The sequence below is a fragment of the Giraffa tippelskirchi genome, chromosome 11 (genome assembly GCF_054371585.1).
Source record: "Giraffa tippelskirchi isolate mGirTip1 chromosome 11, T2T-mGirTip1v1.2.pri, whole genome shotgun sequence".
Taxonomy (NCBI): Eukaryota; Metazoa; Chordata; class Mammalia; order Artiodactyla; family Giraffidae; genus Giraffa; species Giraffa tippelskirchi.
In genome coordinates, this window is record NC_137285.1 from 9,785,330 (window position 1) to 9,801,477 (window position 16,148).

The 16,148-nt window shown below is 43.5% G+C and overlaps 1 protein-coding gene across 2 annotated transcripts in view; it reads right to left on the reverse strand.

Moving 5' to 3' along the window:
• The window catches only part of RNF10 (ring finger protein 10), a 34,554-nt gene that overhangs the window by 9,501 nt on the left and 8,905 nt on the right, over positions 1 to 16,148 (reverse strand). Inside the window, exons 2-10 of one of the 2 annotated variants that reach the window (XM_081546195.1) lie at positions 13,601 to 13,797; positions 8,374 to 8,573; positions 7,234 to 7,324; positions 5,861 to 6,045; positions 5,645 to 5,781; positions 2,840 to 3,000; positions 1,150 to 1,275; positions 618 to 891; positions 271 to 404 (exon numbers count right to left, since the gene is read on the reverse strand). In XM_081546195.1, coding sequence (XP_081402321.1) covers positions 271 to 404; positions 618 to 891; positions 1,150 to 1,275; positions 2,840 to 3,000; positions 5,645 to 5,781; positions 5,861 to 6,045; positions 7,234 to 7,324; positions 8,374 to 8,573; positions 13,601 to 13,797 — 1,505 coding nt within the window. Of the gene's footprint in view, positions 1 to 270; positions 405 to 617; positions 925 to 1,149; positions 1,276 to 2,839; positions 3,001 to 5,644; positions 5,782 to 5,860; positions 6,046 to 7,233; positions 7,325 to 8,373; positions 8,574 to 13,600; positions 13,798 to 16,148 lie in introns of both variants that reach the window. The other variant, XM_081546194.1, reaches the window with a different exon arrangement.

Genomic DNA, 16,148 nt, shown 5'->3' on the forward strand with positions numbered 1-16,148 from the left:
CAGGAGACATCTTTATCCCCAAACCACAATAAAGGAACCTGTGATACAGACAGCAGTGGTAGACTGACCTAACAGAACCCCCACGTGGCAGGGGAGCACGATTTAAGTTTTTAAAAATTCACAGGCTCTCACACACACACACACACTCACACACACAAAAACTCAAGGCCTTTGAAGGTCTGTGAACCTGGATCGGCTAGACCCAGCACAGAAAGTCGAGGTTAACGCGGTTCCCTGCCCCTCCACCTCGCAAGGCAGGCAGGCCCTTACCTCAGACACGGAGTAGCCGGAGATCTCCACCACCGTGGCCGAGATCTTCTCAGGGCTCTGCTCCAGGCTGCCGTATTCCCGCACGAGGCAGCGCACGTTCACAGGGTGCAGGAACATGTGCTGCCCATCCTCCGCTGCCGACAAGCGTATCTGTCACACCTCGGTCTTGGCCAGTCCTCCAATCAGGGCGCTCCTCCTACCCGGCCCAACTCTCCCTCCCCAGGCTGAAAGGCACAACAGGCCCAACCAACCAGGGTCTAGTGCCCCTACCTCCGTCTTCTTAGAGAGCCAGACCACTTCTCTGAGACATCCAGTGGCACCCAGCCATCCCCCTCAGGGAGGCTCACCTTGGTAAAAGTAGTAACAAGGAGAGCTGCTCAGGTGTGTGATGCTTGGTTTGGTGATGGGTTCCTGCTGGCTGGACTCAGTACAAATGGTCCCCTCTCCAAGATTGTCTTCTGCTAACTCCAGGTCCTCACAGGCCTCTGACAACCCCTCAGGCTCTGGTTCAGACACTGCTTCCTCTTCCTCTACCAGAGGGAGAGCAACAGGACGAGGAGGACCCAGAGAACAAACTTCAGTGGTGTCTTCATCGAAAGCAGACAGGTACCCCAACACGCCCTGCCGGGACAAACTGAGGGTTACAGAACGAACCTGGGGCAAAGGCAGGGACCAGGCTCTCGAGGTCTATCTTAGCTGTCATGGACTTAACACTGCTGAGGAAAGAACACACCTGGGACAAACGCACAGGAAAAACTTAACAATAATTTTTTTTAAAAAAAAGCACATAGGAAATACTCATAGTTCCCTTTTCTCCAGATCTAACAGTGCCTACCAGCTGGAGAAGAATGGCGATCAGTTGGTAACAAGGACACCAACCTTCCTGGGTTGAAAAACGGACTCCTTCGCCAAGGGAGCCATCAGCACCAGTTGTTCCAGAGCAGCCACGACACCAGGGACCTCCCCTCTGCTTTCAGCCAATCCTGACAGAGCCTCTTCCCGAGCCTACAGCACCAGAGAGAAAACCAGAAACATACTGAGTCCGAAGGACCAAAGTTTACAATGGCCGCTCGACAGGAGCAAAAGTTAAAAGGCAAAAAGGAAGAGTATAAGTACTTAAAATTCTCAATCTTTAAAGAAAGCAGGAAGCAAAAGCATCTGGTACTCCAATGGGATGGTATTCTGCTTAGCATCTCTGACAGTGATAATGACAATACTACAAAAAAGCTTCCCGAACAGAATTCAAGGACACAGAAGTGGTCTTCTCATTTTTATGAACTAAGCTTAGAGAGTGAAAACCATTGAGGGAAACAAGGGTTTGGGCAACCCCCACCTCAACCTGGACAGATCTACTTATATGAAGCTTTCCTTCTCCCTGAAATGCATTTGAACTAATGTCCTGCATTACAGAAAGAAAATAAAAAGTAAATACACAGAATCCTGCCCAAAGAGGACTTGTAAGTGAGAGAGAGAGGAATTCAAATACCAGCTTCACCTCTTACTAGTTGTATGTCCTCAAGTAAATTACCTAACCCATGATTCCACTTTCCTCATCCGTGAAAGGGGACAGCTGTTCTATCACACTCGGTCATGAAGCTTACATGAGATAAATACAAGTGCAGCACCTCAGCAAAGGGCCTGTCACATGCCCTTTCATCAGGGCTTTCATTGTTCCAATACAGATCAGTGATTCTCAAAGTGTGATCTGGGGGTGAGCAGCACCAGACTCCCCTGGAACTTGTTATAATGCAAATTATTAACCTTACTGAACCTAGACCTACTGAATCAGTCTCTCAGGGTAGAGCCCAACAACTAGCGATTCTGCTGCCTCTTAAAGTTTAAGAATTCCTATTGTAGAGGACACAGGACATAGGAAATTCTGTATTTGGATATTGCTGCTCCAAAATCCTCAGCAGGCATTGGTAGAGCCTGCTAGAGAGGCCATAATAATTTATTCACAATGTTCCCTAAATAAAACATCTCCAAAAATTAATCCAGCCGCTTTCCTAAAAAACAAGCAAAAGCCTATGCTGCTTAATTAAGGGCACAGCTAGGGCTTTCCTGGTGGTCCAGTGGTTAAGAATCCATGTGCCAATACAGAGGACACAGGTTCAATTCCTGGTCAGGGAAGAACCCACGTGCCATGGAGCAACTAAGCCTGTGTGCCACAACTACTGAAGCTCGAGCGCCCTAGAGTCTGTGCTCGGCAACAAGAAACGCCACTGCAGTGAGAAGCCTGCATGCCTCAACGAAGAGCAGCCCCTCCTGGCCGCAACTACAGAAAAGCCCACGCACAGCAATGAAGACCCAGAGCAGCCAAAAATAAATAAATCTTAAAACAAAAAAAGAACACAGCTAATCTAAGAAACTCCAGAGTTGTAAGATCACCCTGACTTGATCTTTTCAGTTCCAGGGAGCACTTGAAAAACTGGGTCAACCTTTCCCGCCTATCACCAAAGCCTAGAGCAAACCTGCTTTCTTAGCCATTCCCTGCTCATCATCTCAAACATGGGTGGGGCTGAAGTAGCTAATTCCCACCACCTGCCCCACTTCCAGGGCTCCCCCTCACCTTGAGCTCCTGGATAGCTGCCTCAATAAAGCAGGACTCGGGCGTGTGCTTCTCCTCTGCCAGCTGCCGCTCCAGCGCCGCTTTCTCTTCCTGCACCACCCGGCACAGCACCTGCTCCTTGGAGGCCAGCAGCAGCTTGGAGTACTGGCTGTGCTGTTCATCTGCAACAACGCCAATGAGATCACAGAGGCAAAACTCAAAGCCCACGGCTGTGTGGCTAAATAACGACTTTCATATACAGCTTTTTTTCTAAGGTGAAAAACAATGACTTAGTGAATTTTCCTTAAAAAAAATATTTAGCAATGACCCTTAACTTAAAGTTTACAACTCTGACTCCATAACACAAGACAGCTATCCTAAGAAAACCAAAGATGTAGAAAAAAAATTAATGTTCTGGGAATTCCCTGGTAGTCCATACTTTCACTGCTGAAGGTCTGGGTTCAATTCTTGGTTGGGAACTAAGATTCAAAAAGTAATATGATGCGCGCCCCCGCCGCCAAAAACTTTAGTAACAGAAAAGCTGCAACCAACTACTAAGTCCAATAAAGAAATAGTGACAAGATGGTATATTCATTAAAGAGAATTTTGCAGACATTAAAAATGTTTTTCTAAGAAGGAAGAATTTAGTGACATGGAGAAATACCCACATTACATGGGGGGAAAAAAAACAGATGTCAAACAAGAAAACAATTCCAATCTCACAAAAATATACATGTATAGGAAAAAACTCTACAATTAACATTTTGAGGTACCTCTAGGTAAAAGGATCAAGGATGACTTACTTCCTTAACATCCGTCTCCCATATTTTATGGACTTAAAAAACCCTGAGATAACTATTTACAAATCTGAATGTGTGTCCTTCACACTTTTTCCTATACATTTATATATCCACGTTCATAAAGAAAGGTCTAGATCTATTTCTTTTTTTACCCTCTGTATTGTGTTAGACATGAAGATATACTCTAACGAGCAAGTTTCTTGTGGACATTTAGGTTATTGCCAATTTCTATTACGACTGTAACAAACCAAAAAACAACTGTAACAAAAAAATCCCTATATGTGCTCTTTGGTACAAATGATTTATGATCCTGAATCAAAGGTTAGGTCTATTTTATATACTACCCACCCCACTACATACACACAAAAGGCTGTTATCAATTTAAACTCCTACCAAGAACAAGAGTACCCACTTCCCCACCCCTGCCAAAACCCAGCACAGGCACACCTCAGTGATATGCCTGTTTGGTTCCACTATAACAAAGTGAGCATCACAATAAAGTAGGTCACAGATTTGTTTCCCAGTGCATACAAAAGTTATTCTTACACTATTCTGTAGTCTATATGCTAGCAATAGCATTATGTCTAAACAATGTATATACCTTAATTAAAAAACACTGTTACAAAATGCTAACTATGGGCTTCCCTGATGGTTCAGTGGTAAGGAATCCACCTGCAAATGCAGGAGACACGGGCTCAATCCCTGGTCCGGGAAGATCCCACATGCCTCAGAGCAACTAGGCCTGTACCCCCCAATCATTGAGCCTGTGCTCCACAGCCTGGTAGCTGCAACTACTGAGCCCATGTGCCACAACTACTGAAGCTTGAGCTCCCTAGAGCATGTGCTCCACAACAAGAGAAGCCACCACAATGAGGAGCCCACGCACCACAACTAGAGAAAAGCCCACATAGCAATGAAGACCCAGCACAGTCAAAAAGCAAAAAAATGCTAACCATCATCTGACAATGCAGTGTTGCCACAAACCTTCAATCTGTAAAAAATGTCTATCTGTGAAGCACAGTAAAATGAGGTATGCCTGTATTTGCCTCATCCTGTGTGTGTGTCACTGTTAGAGGCATTTTGATTTGCATCTGTGTAACTCTAAGCAAAGTTAAACCTCTGTAGAAACTTGGGAGGTTATTCAGATATCCTCTCCTGGGACATACTTTGCCACATGCTTAGCCTATTCTTCTACTAGACTGTTAATTTATAGAACATCTGTATGTTCTAGACATTAATCTGTATTTTGAACATGAAAATCTTCCCCTATTTATCACCTGTTGACTTTAAGGAGTTTTGCTGAATCTTAATTCTCATAAAATCAAATTTATCAATCTTTTATTTTATAGCATTGATGGTTTCAGCTTGGTTCAAACACCCTCCCAGGTAAAACCCCAAGGATTTATAAAGATATTTTCCTATATTTTCTTTTAAAAGTTTTGAATTTTGTTATATTTGATTTTTCAATCCATCAGGAATTGATTTTTATGAATGGTACGAGATAGGGATCTAATTTTTTTTTTCCATACAAGTCAACTGTTTCAATACCATTTATTGAAAATCCTCTTTTGCCCAAAAACTGAAATGTCACTTTAATGCTCATCTCCATATGAACACAGAGAATACAACCCCTTGCACTTCCCCACCGTAAGCATTGACCACACTCTAGATCCAAATGTCTGGCTACCAGTCTATCTCTTCGATTAGACTACCGAGTTCCTTGATGACAGGTGCCAAGACTGGCTGACCGTGGAATCCCCCTCAAACTGGGCACAACGCTAGACACTACTCAACAAAGCCTTATATGTATTTTAATTTTTCATTTCACAAATGAACTAAACTCGAAACCAAGAGTTAAATCATTTTCTGCAAACTTCACCCCCAACCTACTGGAATCCTATGTCTAGTTTGGAAATGCTAGAAAAGGCTAGCTTAAAGGCTCAGTTTTTGACAGTAGAAAGACATACTCAAGCAGCCTTAACGGATATACCCACCATTATGTGTTCCCCAAATTAACAAAACTCACCTCCAAGATGAATAGGCTGGTCTACATTCATCCACTTGGATTTGGGCAAGGCCACCAACACCCCTTTCTCCCTCTTCATAAGCTGCATTGTAATAGTATCGCCAACAACATACTGACGTGATTCTGTGGCAACAACACTGTAAAATGGACATTCATATGTAGAAGGGCAAGCAGTTGGCAGACGGGGGTCTAATCTAGTAAACACCTCCATCTTACCTCTTTAGATCCTTCTTATGCACAGAACTGTAACAGATGGGACATTTACTCCAGGTCTTCTCGCTCAGTGAAAGATAGTGCAGGATGCATGCCCAGCAGAAGATGTGTCCACAACGGGTTATCTTGGCTGCAGTAGGTGGATATAGGCATATTGGGCAAGATGGCACTTCATGGCTACAAATGCGCTGAAACAAACGCCACCACAGGTTAAACTGCTTTCAGAACTGACTGGGGACTGTCAAAGCTTCTTCCATCCCCCTCCTAATCCCTCTACATCTCTAACAACACATCTTCATAATACTGTTCAACAGTGCAGGTATATGCACAAGAGCACCTCAAGCAAATCATTAAGGAAACCAAAACAATAATATAGTAAAACCTCCAGAGAACAGCTATTTTCGGCATTCAGCATCAAAAGGAAAAAATGACAATCAACATAGATCTCCCATTTACAAAAAAAGACTCATATGTACACATACATAAAGGCAGGATTCCCTGGTGGCTAAGATGGTAAAGAATCTGCCTGCAATGCAGGAGACCTGGGTTTGATCCCTGGGTCAGGAAGATCCCCTGGAGAAGGGAATGGCAACCCACTCCAGTGTTCTTGCCTAGAGAATCCCACAGAGAGAGGAGCCTGGTGGGCTACAGTCCATGGAATCGCAAGGAATCAGACATGACTGAGTGACTCACGCACACAACACACACACACATGCATAAAAAGGGTCTAGAAGTAATGTACCAGTAACTTCCAACAAAGGAGTCAGTGAGACTTCCACAATATGTCTGTTTTTTCCCTAAACCAATGCATATAGGACTTAAGTTTCATGGCTTTCTATGTCACTTTCAGATGATTTTATGAATTTTCACAGTAATGAGAAGGCAGGCCTTGGAGTCTATCACTTTGAAAGGTATTCTACATCATATAACCAGGAGTGACAAAGAGATACCCAGAGCCCATAACTTCAAGAGAAGACAAATACAGCAGTAGTTTGGACAGTACAGCTGTGGGGCTCATTTCACCTGTCACAAGGCCAAGGCCTAATCTCATACTGATGACTACACATGGCTACCAATGAAGCAGTGTACATTCAGTGAGCCCATCCAGGGTCAGGAGGATAACCAGAGTTCTCTATTCCCCTGGTTGTCTTCCCAGAAGAGACGAGGTAGCAGACGGGACTGCTATTACCCTATTACCTTCCAATGCCTAGTTCTGCAGGAGCCAATTAACATAAAATCAACTTTAGACGAAACCAGCAGTGATCTCTGGAAAACGCCCACAGTAAGGCCAGACAGAAAGACGGATCAGCAGTAAACTCAGCCAAAAGCTGCTGTCACCACAGTCCCTCTGTTTAGTTCACTCTCAGCTTACTCACCACTTGTTCCACAAAGTCCCAGTTGACTAAGGTATCAGGATCAGCAAAATGAACTGTGTAGTCTTGGTCTTCAGACACCACAAACTGGCAGCTAGAGACAGGGAGAGACAAGAGGCAGACTGTCAGAAATCACCAACAAGCCCTCAGTAGAAAGTCACCATCTCTTCACTTAGAAGTCAAACGCAGGAATAAGCAGCCAGGGTTTGTGAAGCACTGAACTAGGACTTCAGCCTGAGTTCCAAGTCCTGGCTCTGGAGGGAATCCAAAGACTCAGCGGGGAGAGTCCAAATCCATGAACTCTGTTTCTTTTGCTTCCAGGCCCAGCCATGTTGCCTGCAGGCCCTCCCCTGAACTAAAATTAACCCAGACTGTGGCTCCTCAACAAGAAGGGAAGCCAGATGTCCTTCCCACCACCAGAAACTACTAGTCTCCAAGGCAGTAGAAAAGACCGTCCCCACTCAATCATTTGAGTACCAGGATTTTTTTGTTGTTTGTTTGTTTGGGGTTTTTTTTGGGCCGCACAGTGTGGCTTGGGGGATATCTCAGTTCCCCAATTAGGGATTTAACCCAGGCCACGTCAGTGAAAGCCCAGAACAACCACCATACCACCAGGAATTCCTACCAGTTTTTTTTTTTACATAAAGTACTAAATGGTTACTTCAGTCTAGACCCAAGGTCAAACCTTACATGAACTAAGGTCACACAAAAGGAAACAAAAGAGAATCAGTATTTGAACAAAGGCATGCCAAACACTCCAGCGTGGCATTCAGTTCTCCCTTAAGTAATTTCTCCTCCGTTATATGTAAGAGGAATAGCTAAATCTCAAAGTAGTTAGGTAAGTTACTCAAAGTCTGAGGCCAAAATAAGATTCAAATCTGGATTCAATTCCAAAGGAAACATTTTTACTACCTCATCACAATACTAAAGCATTACTTAATTTACTTATTTAAGCATTATATTCTTTTAAACACCAAGAACACCTGCTTGAAACATATCTGTGTTTTCAAGGCCAGGTGAGAAAGAGAGGCAGAACCAACTCCCTTTCCGCCTCTCTCCTACAGTTGCTTAAACAAAGCCTCTCAGCACCACAAACACCCAGAGGCTCAATTTCACTCCCCTCCTAAGAGCAGACGTACTCACTTGGCTTGCAAAAAGAGTTCCTTATTAAAAGGCTTATGCCCCCACTTGTTCCTTTTTCCCCAGCTGCCATGTCCACTGCCTTCAAAATGACCGGCCTGGCCACGGGGTTCAAAAGTGAAATTCAACAAGTGGTTCAGGTTGATCTTCTTCGGACCAGAGAACTGGGCAGGGCTGAACTCTGCCCGTTGAGCCTCTGCTACCTAGAGAGAATGAGAGTGAAGCAGAGGATTTCCGGTTAGGATGACACTTGCTGCATGACAGCAGAGGCCAGCGCACCCCTCCTACCCGGCTTAAACTATGAACTAAGTAAAACACACGCTGACATTTAGTAAACAATCTTCCTAGGGAGGGGGTAATGAAAAGGCCACCCAAGATCTAGATGGGAGTGGAAAAGAGAAAAAGAGCCTCTAACATACAATTACAGATACTTACAAACTATTTAGTCTGCCCTAAATAGCAATCAACCATTACATGACAAAACCCAGCATGAACTCCTCTAGCTATCTTGAAACACAGAGATTTACTTACTGGATTAATGTTTCCACAGTCCCATAAGACTCCTATACCTTCACTCTTGCTAGCTACTTGCTCTCTGGTCTGTTTCTGGCCAACGTTGAGTCTGTGGAACTACATTCTGGAGGCGGCCTGCAGGCAGCTGCTAACTACCAAAGGCTTCAGGATCCTGCCAGAGACCTCCCGTCTAAGACACACACTGTTATTCACTGTTAATTAAAACTGACAGAATTAGAACACGTAGGCAGACTAGCTCTGTGTCCAGAAATAAATCCAATCAGCACATTCCAAAACAGTTTAGCAAGAAACTAGCTATGAGAAATGCCGCTGCACGCAGAGATGGAATCTTTATGGTGCTGGGGCTTTTTCAGTCCACTTGACATTCCCCAAATGAAGTGGTACAGGTACCTGCTGTAAGTCAGTCAGTGCATTTTCTAACCCCACTTTTCCACTTAATGTCAAAAGCACTTGGCCCTGTCACTAAATACTAGTAAACAGTCACCTTACAAGACTATGTACCATTACATTACATGAGTCTCCTATTAAGCCTTAGTATCGGACGCAGACTATTCATGGCTTTTCCAGTGTTAACAAAATAATGCTATGATAAATACACTTGACAGACCTTTGTGCACAAATATTTGAGTGCCTGTGATTATTTCTTTAGAATGTATAGTAGCAATTATTGAATCAAAGGAAATGCAAATTTAAGGGTTTTGCTGCTTATTAGTATATAAGCAGCACTTGTACATATGTGATAAAGAAATCGAAAGAGTACAAAATAGGATATAGTCAAAGATACCTTCCATTTCAGAAGCAACCAATATACCCTCTTGAGATCTTTTAGGCTTATGGAATCAGAGTATATGACCTTTATGATTAAATACAACAGCACACAATACAGTCAGGCAAGCTCGTATGTAATATGTCTAGGGAAACAACACTCCATACCCCCCCCACCGCGTCACTGTCACTGTTTACGTAACTCACCACAGGAAGCCCAGGACTTCCTGGTCATCCCTTATCTCTTACTCCCTAGATTCTCATTTCCATTTGGCTCCACCTCCCCCAATCAGTCTTCTGCCCCAATGCCCCAAACGTGGATAAGAGCTTGTGTTCACTCAACAAAACCCTCCACATTCTCAACCTCTACCTTGATCTTTTTACTCTAACTGGCCCACTGTCTCTGACACTGCCCATCATAATTCCTGATTATAACTTCCAACCTGTCACCTCTCAGTTCCTTGACATCTTCTCCTCTGATCAGCTTACCCTCTACCCCACCTCTGCTACCCACGCCCATGAGCACACCACCTAGAGTTGCACGGTCCAATAAAGCAGCCACTGCTATCCAGGCATGCTGACTACTGAGCACTTGATATGTGGCCAGTACACCACATTGTGAAACAGCATTTTAGCTATAGGGGATTAACTATATTAACATTAATTTCACTGTTTTTACCGTTTTACTGTGGCAACTAGAAAATTTTGTTACATATGTGGCTTATTTAGCCTTTCATTTCTTTTTTTGCATTGGAGGTTGTTTTAAAATGTTGTGTTGGTTTCTCCCGTACAACAACATGAATCAGCCGTAAGTGTACATCTAACCCCTCCCTCTTGAGCCTCCCACCCTCCCCTCCCCCAATGGCTTAGCATCTCAAATGGATGCTGCTCTGCAGTACAGACCGTGGTGGTAACAATTCCACCTCTTCCACCATCTCAGCTTTGAGCCCTCTACCAGAATCTCCCTCCTTTCTCAGCTTGTTTCTGTTAGTTCTGATTCTGACAATTTCACCTCCACTGGGATCTCCAAACCAGTGATCCAATCCCCTTCTCCCCAAATTTTCTTTCCTTGGCTCTGATTTTATGGTCCATTGCCCCATTCTCTTTGGTGACTGTACTCATCTGGCAAAACTTTCCCCTGATTAATCCACACCAGCATCAGAGCAAGTAAACACGGCTGAAGCCATGCCATGCCAACCATACTGTGCCAACCAGCATCAGTAAAGCAGACTTTTGTGCTGCCCAGCAGTCACACTACAATCCGATTACACTTCTGTGCTCTGCTGATTTCCCCTCTGTCCCCCAGACAACTTCTCGAGTCCTCAGGTTTCCAAACCTTCTCTCTCAGCTCCTCTTTGATATGTCTCTGAGACAGTAAGAACAATCAGAGAACTCCCACACCTTTCTTCCAGTCGCCTGCCTTCCTCTATTACTGTGGATGAACTGGGGAAGCTCCTAAGCCAATTCCTCAAGAACTCAAGGTCACTTCCAGCAATTCTCTCCGTTTTCTCTCCATCATCTTTTCCCTCTCACCAGAACAATTCCATGAGCAGAGGTATGCTGCAATTTCTTGAACCTTAAAATCTCTTTTGAACTCACAATCCCCTCAAGCCACTGCCTTAACTCTACAAGAGGTGGTCGCTTACAAGAGCAAAACCACTAGAATGTAATTACCTAAACTTGCTCTTTCTTCTTCCCATTCTCTCTAAATCTATGCCAATGAGGTTTTTGTCCTCGCCCACTCCACCAAAGCAGCACAAGGCCAACAGCCTAATCCACTTTCATATTTCCAAATCTAATAGTCTAATAGAAGATTGAGTCCAACTCAATCTTACCCAGCCTGGAAGCACAGGACAAAACTGATCACTTTCTCCAAACGGTTTCAGTTCTTTCTCCTTTTTTTTGCGGGTTCCTCATCACCCTGACTCCAGCTCAGTCCTTGAATCCACTCCCTTTTTGCAACACTCACTTCTTCGTGATCCCACTTAGTTGCACAATTGCAAACACCAAGTGTACCTGGACAGCTCTCTAGCCAAGGTCTTCTTGAACTCTACACTCAGTTATTAAGAGCCTAGCTATACTTAGAGATCCAACAGGCAACACTTCTAAATGAAGTTCTTTATCTCAAAATCCCCTCTCCTCCCCAGCCCAAAACCTTGTACCTCTTGAAATTGCCCCCATTTCAGCACATGGTACCTGAATCGGGCCCCTATCAAAAACATTAGTCACTATTTCTCCGCTCAGGCCCCACATCTAGTCTATTCAAAAATTCTGCTGGCTCTTTCTGCAAATATCTCCCCGAGTCTGCGCATCTCTAATCACTATCACTCTGTTTCAATCACTCGAACCAGGGATACCTTAGTAAGCTCCTAACCAGCCTCCCTGTTCCCACTCTCCCCTTTAAACTCCAGGGCAGGTTACCTTACTTCTCTTCTGAAGCCCCCAATAGCTTCCTATCTCTCTGAACAAAAGCCAAAGTCCTTTGAGGGTCCATGTGATCTGACCCCTCTCTCTCATTCTGGCTTCATTTCCACTTGTCCATCCATGGTAGCCTATCTGCTTGACCTTGAACACAGCAAAAACACTACCATCTCTGGTCCTGTGTACTTGTAAATTCGCTCTGCCTAACAAAGCCTTCCTCAAAACTGTACTGTGTGCTCCTTACTTCCTTCAGGACTCAGAATCCTCAGAGAGCCTTTTACCTTCTCAGGGCAGCTCTCCTCACCCACCTCCTAAAACTTGTCTTTATTACTCTCTATCCCTCTTCCTCTCAGTCTACTGTTTTTCAATTTAATAAGCACTTACCATTATATTTATTACAAAACAATTTGTCTCCCCAAACTAAAATATAAACTCAACCCAATGTTGTATTTCAAGCTCTAAATGGTATTTAGTGCACAGTAAGTGAGGAATAAATTTCCGGTAAATGAATGAATTCTTCCATGAGTGCATCCATTAAATCTTATTCTATACTGGTTACACAGTATGGAATGTTATGTATGGAACACAGTATAGAACAGCAGGATGATATATTTAACCAATAATATATTTAACTTTGAGAGCAGTTAGGCTGTTTCCTAATCATGCAATTACAACGTGTCAGTGAACTCCCTTGTACGTAAGTCTTCATGCACTTTCAGAAGATATCTAAGGAACTCCGAAAATCAGAGTACCTGGGACTGCTGGGTACCATACATGGCTCAGATGGTAAAGAAACCACCTGCAATGCAGGAGACTCATGGAAGATCCTCTGAAGAAGGGAATGGCTACCCACTCCAGCATTCCTGCCTGGAGAATTCCATGGACAGAGGAGCCTGGTGGGCTTTAGTCCATGAGGTTGCAAAGAGCTGACCGCAACTGAGCGACTAACACTTTCACTTCACTTCATATGGCAAATTAATGTCATTAAATAATGCCATTTTATTACCTAAATATTCCAAGGGGTACCTACAAATCAAGAGCAGTAATAAAAGGATGATACAAATTAAGGTACCCTAAATTTGCTACAGAGGGCATCAGAGGATGAGATGGCTGGATGGCATCACCGATGCAATGAACATGAACTTGGGCAAACTCCAGGAGATGGTGAAGGACAGGGAAGCCTGGCGTGCTAAAGTCCATGCGGTCACAGAGTCAGACACCACTGGGGCACTGAACAACAACAAATTTGCTACAATGTCTCACAATCCATGATTATAATGTCTTCTTCCTCCAAGGAAATTTTAATAATCTTTAAGAGAAGAAAGGAGGCAAAGTTCCAAACCGAGTTAACCCTCAACTACTCAAGACTGCTCCTCTGGCTCTTCAACTACTCAGTTTGAAAAGTGGGGACCTCTTGCTCCACATCTTCTCCAACCACTAATAAACTGGGGGTGGGGGAGTCAGACCTCATGCTTCTCATGCTTTAGAAGGACATTCTAAAATTCCATACCTCATCTCGTCTTCCACCATTAAAAGAAGAGCTAAAGAGTTTGCTGCTGCCGCCGCCCCTTTGAGGAGGCATCTTATTAAAAGTTTTGCTTTTCTGTGAATTGGAGCGACGGGACTGGTTGATAAAATTTTCATTTTTGGGGTAGGAAGGTTCACGTTTGCGATTATAACGCTTGGATCCACTTGAGTTCTTTCCATCTGAAAGCAAGAAATGTGCAAAAATTAGTTAAGAAATGATACACATACTTGGCCAATTACCCTCCACCTCCCAACAAAATTGTGTTTAAACAAGGGGAAATGGTCCCTTCCACGACCTCCAAGAAATCTGGGTTGGCCCAGACCATTAGTGCTTTGGGCAAGACATTACACAGTAAGGTGGATTTCCTTTTTTATTTTAATGAAGCCTAAAGGGTCCCTCCCTCAGAAGGGACACACTACAGATCAAACCAGGTAGACTCAGTTCACAATGTCTTTCTTTATAATAGAACTTAACCACTGCTCTTGCAAAAGTCCATTCAGACACAGTGATAGAAAAGGAACAGTCTGTCTATATCAGGGAAAGTACTTTATCTGGAGGCAGGAAAAAAGACATTCTTCTTAAATTACTGCAGCACAGCTAGATCCTATACTGCAGCACATATATATTCAAGAGGCACAAAAACAAAACAATAATTACATCATGTTTTAGAGGTCAAACTGAGGGGCTACTAAATTCACAAAACGAAGGGCTCTAACAGTATATCAGCCTGAGTTATATCCTTTTAAAAACTGCTTCCTGCTTTTTTTTCTCCAGTTATCAGAACATATGCTCAATTTTGGAATTCAGAAAGAAAAAATTTGCCATTGCCCACAGAATACCAAACTATAGTGTTTAATTTCCTTTTATTCTCCATTTTATACACTCATCACACACTTCCACAAAGTGATAGGCATATAAGATATACTGTCTTCCACTTATTAATCCATGAGCTATTTCATGCAGCCCTAGGCTTCAAAAGCAAGATTAACGGCCACGTTGTACCTACTGTATCCTTACAGTGTAACATAACCAATTTGCGTCGTAGCTTTTCACTGCAACCCTTTGTGACCCCATGGACTGTAGCCTGCCAGGCTCCTCTGTCCATGGAATTTTCTAGGCAAGAATACTGGAGTAGGTTGCCATTTCCTTCTCCAAGGGATCTTCCTGACCCAGGGATCGAACCCATGTCTCTGGCATCTCCTGCACGGCAAGCGGATTCTTTTACCACGATGCCATCAACAGCATTGGGAGCCTCTTCATACACAGACCTGTGTGCATGATTGTCAAAGTCTCAAAGTAGAATTAGCAGATCAAGTATGATCATAAAGCCTTTTACAAAATCCTCAAGTTGCTTTCTAGAATCGCCATACCAGTTTATTTATATTCTAACAACACTACAAAAGAGAATATCTTACTACACTATTTATAATACTGAGTTGGATAAACTTTGCTAAATTGAAAGGTCAAAATAGTTTGTTTTAAACATGAATTTCTGAAGACTAGCAGCAAACATTTTTTCTATTAACCATTTGTATTTTGTGTAAAGAATTCGTTTGTATTTTTTGCCCCATTTTTTTCTACTGGGGAGCTGAACTGCATAGATTATTTCGTCCCAAATTGAACAAAGAACACTGACCAGACACAGTTAACATGTGCTAAAATTTACCAGCTTAAAGGGGGGGGCGCAAAATAAAACCTGAGAACCACACCAAGTAAATAAAGGTGGATAACAGTGGAAGGAACCCAGATTAGTCTTTGGACAAAAAAAAAAAAAAAAAAAAGACTAATTTTTTCTTGTTCCTTCACTATTCACTCCAGTTTGCCTTATTTCAACATAGAGATCTGACCAAATCAATTCTGTACACTAGTTCAATGGCTTTAAAAGCAAAAACAGGACTTCTGGTTCAAGACGATGGAGCAGAAGGACATGCATTTATCTCCTCTGGCAAGAGCACCAAAACTGCAATTAGCTGTTGAACAACCATCAACAGGAGGATGCTGGAATCCACCAAAAAGATACCCCATGTCCAAAGACAAAGTAGAAGCCACAGTGAGATGGTAGGAGGGGCACAATCACGATAACTCAAATCCCATACCTACCTATGGGTGGGTGACCCACAGACTGGAGAACAATAATAACAAAGAAGTTCTCACACTGCTGTGAAGATTCTGAACCCCAAGTCAGGCTTCCCAGTTTGGGGATCTGGCAAAGATACTGGGAATCCCCAGGAAATCTGACCTTGCGGGTCAGCGGCATTTGATTATAGGACTCCCACATGACTGTGGGAAACAGAGACTCCAGTCTCAGAGGGCAGAAACAAAATTTTGCATGCACCAAGACCCAGAGGAGAGGAGTCCCCACAGGAGACTGAACCAAAACTACCTGCTAGTGTTGAAGGGCCTCCTGTGGAGCGTGGGTTGGCAGGGGCTCACCACAGGGACGGGGGCACTGGAAGGTCCCCCCTGGCGTAAACCTTCTTGGAGTTTGCCATTAACCCTACCATAGAGCCTGCTGACCCCAGGGCTGGGT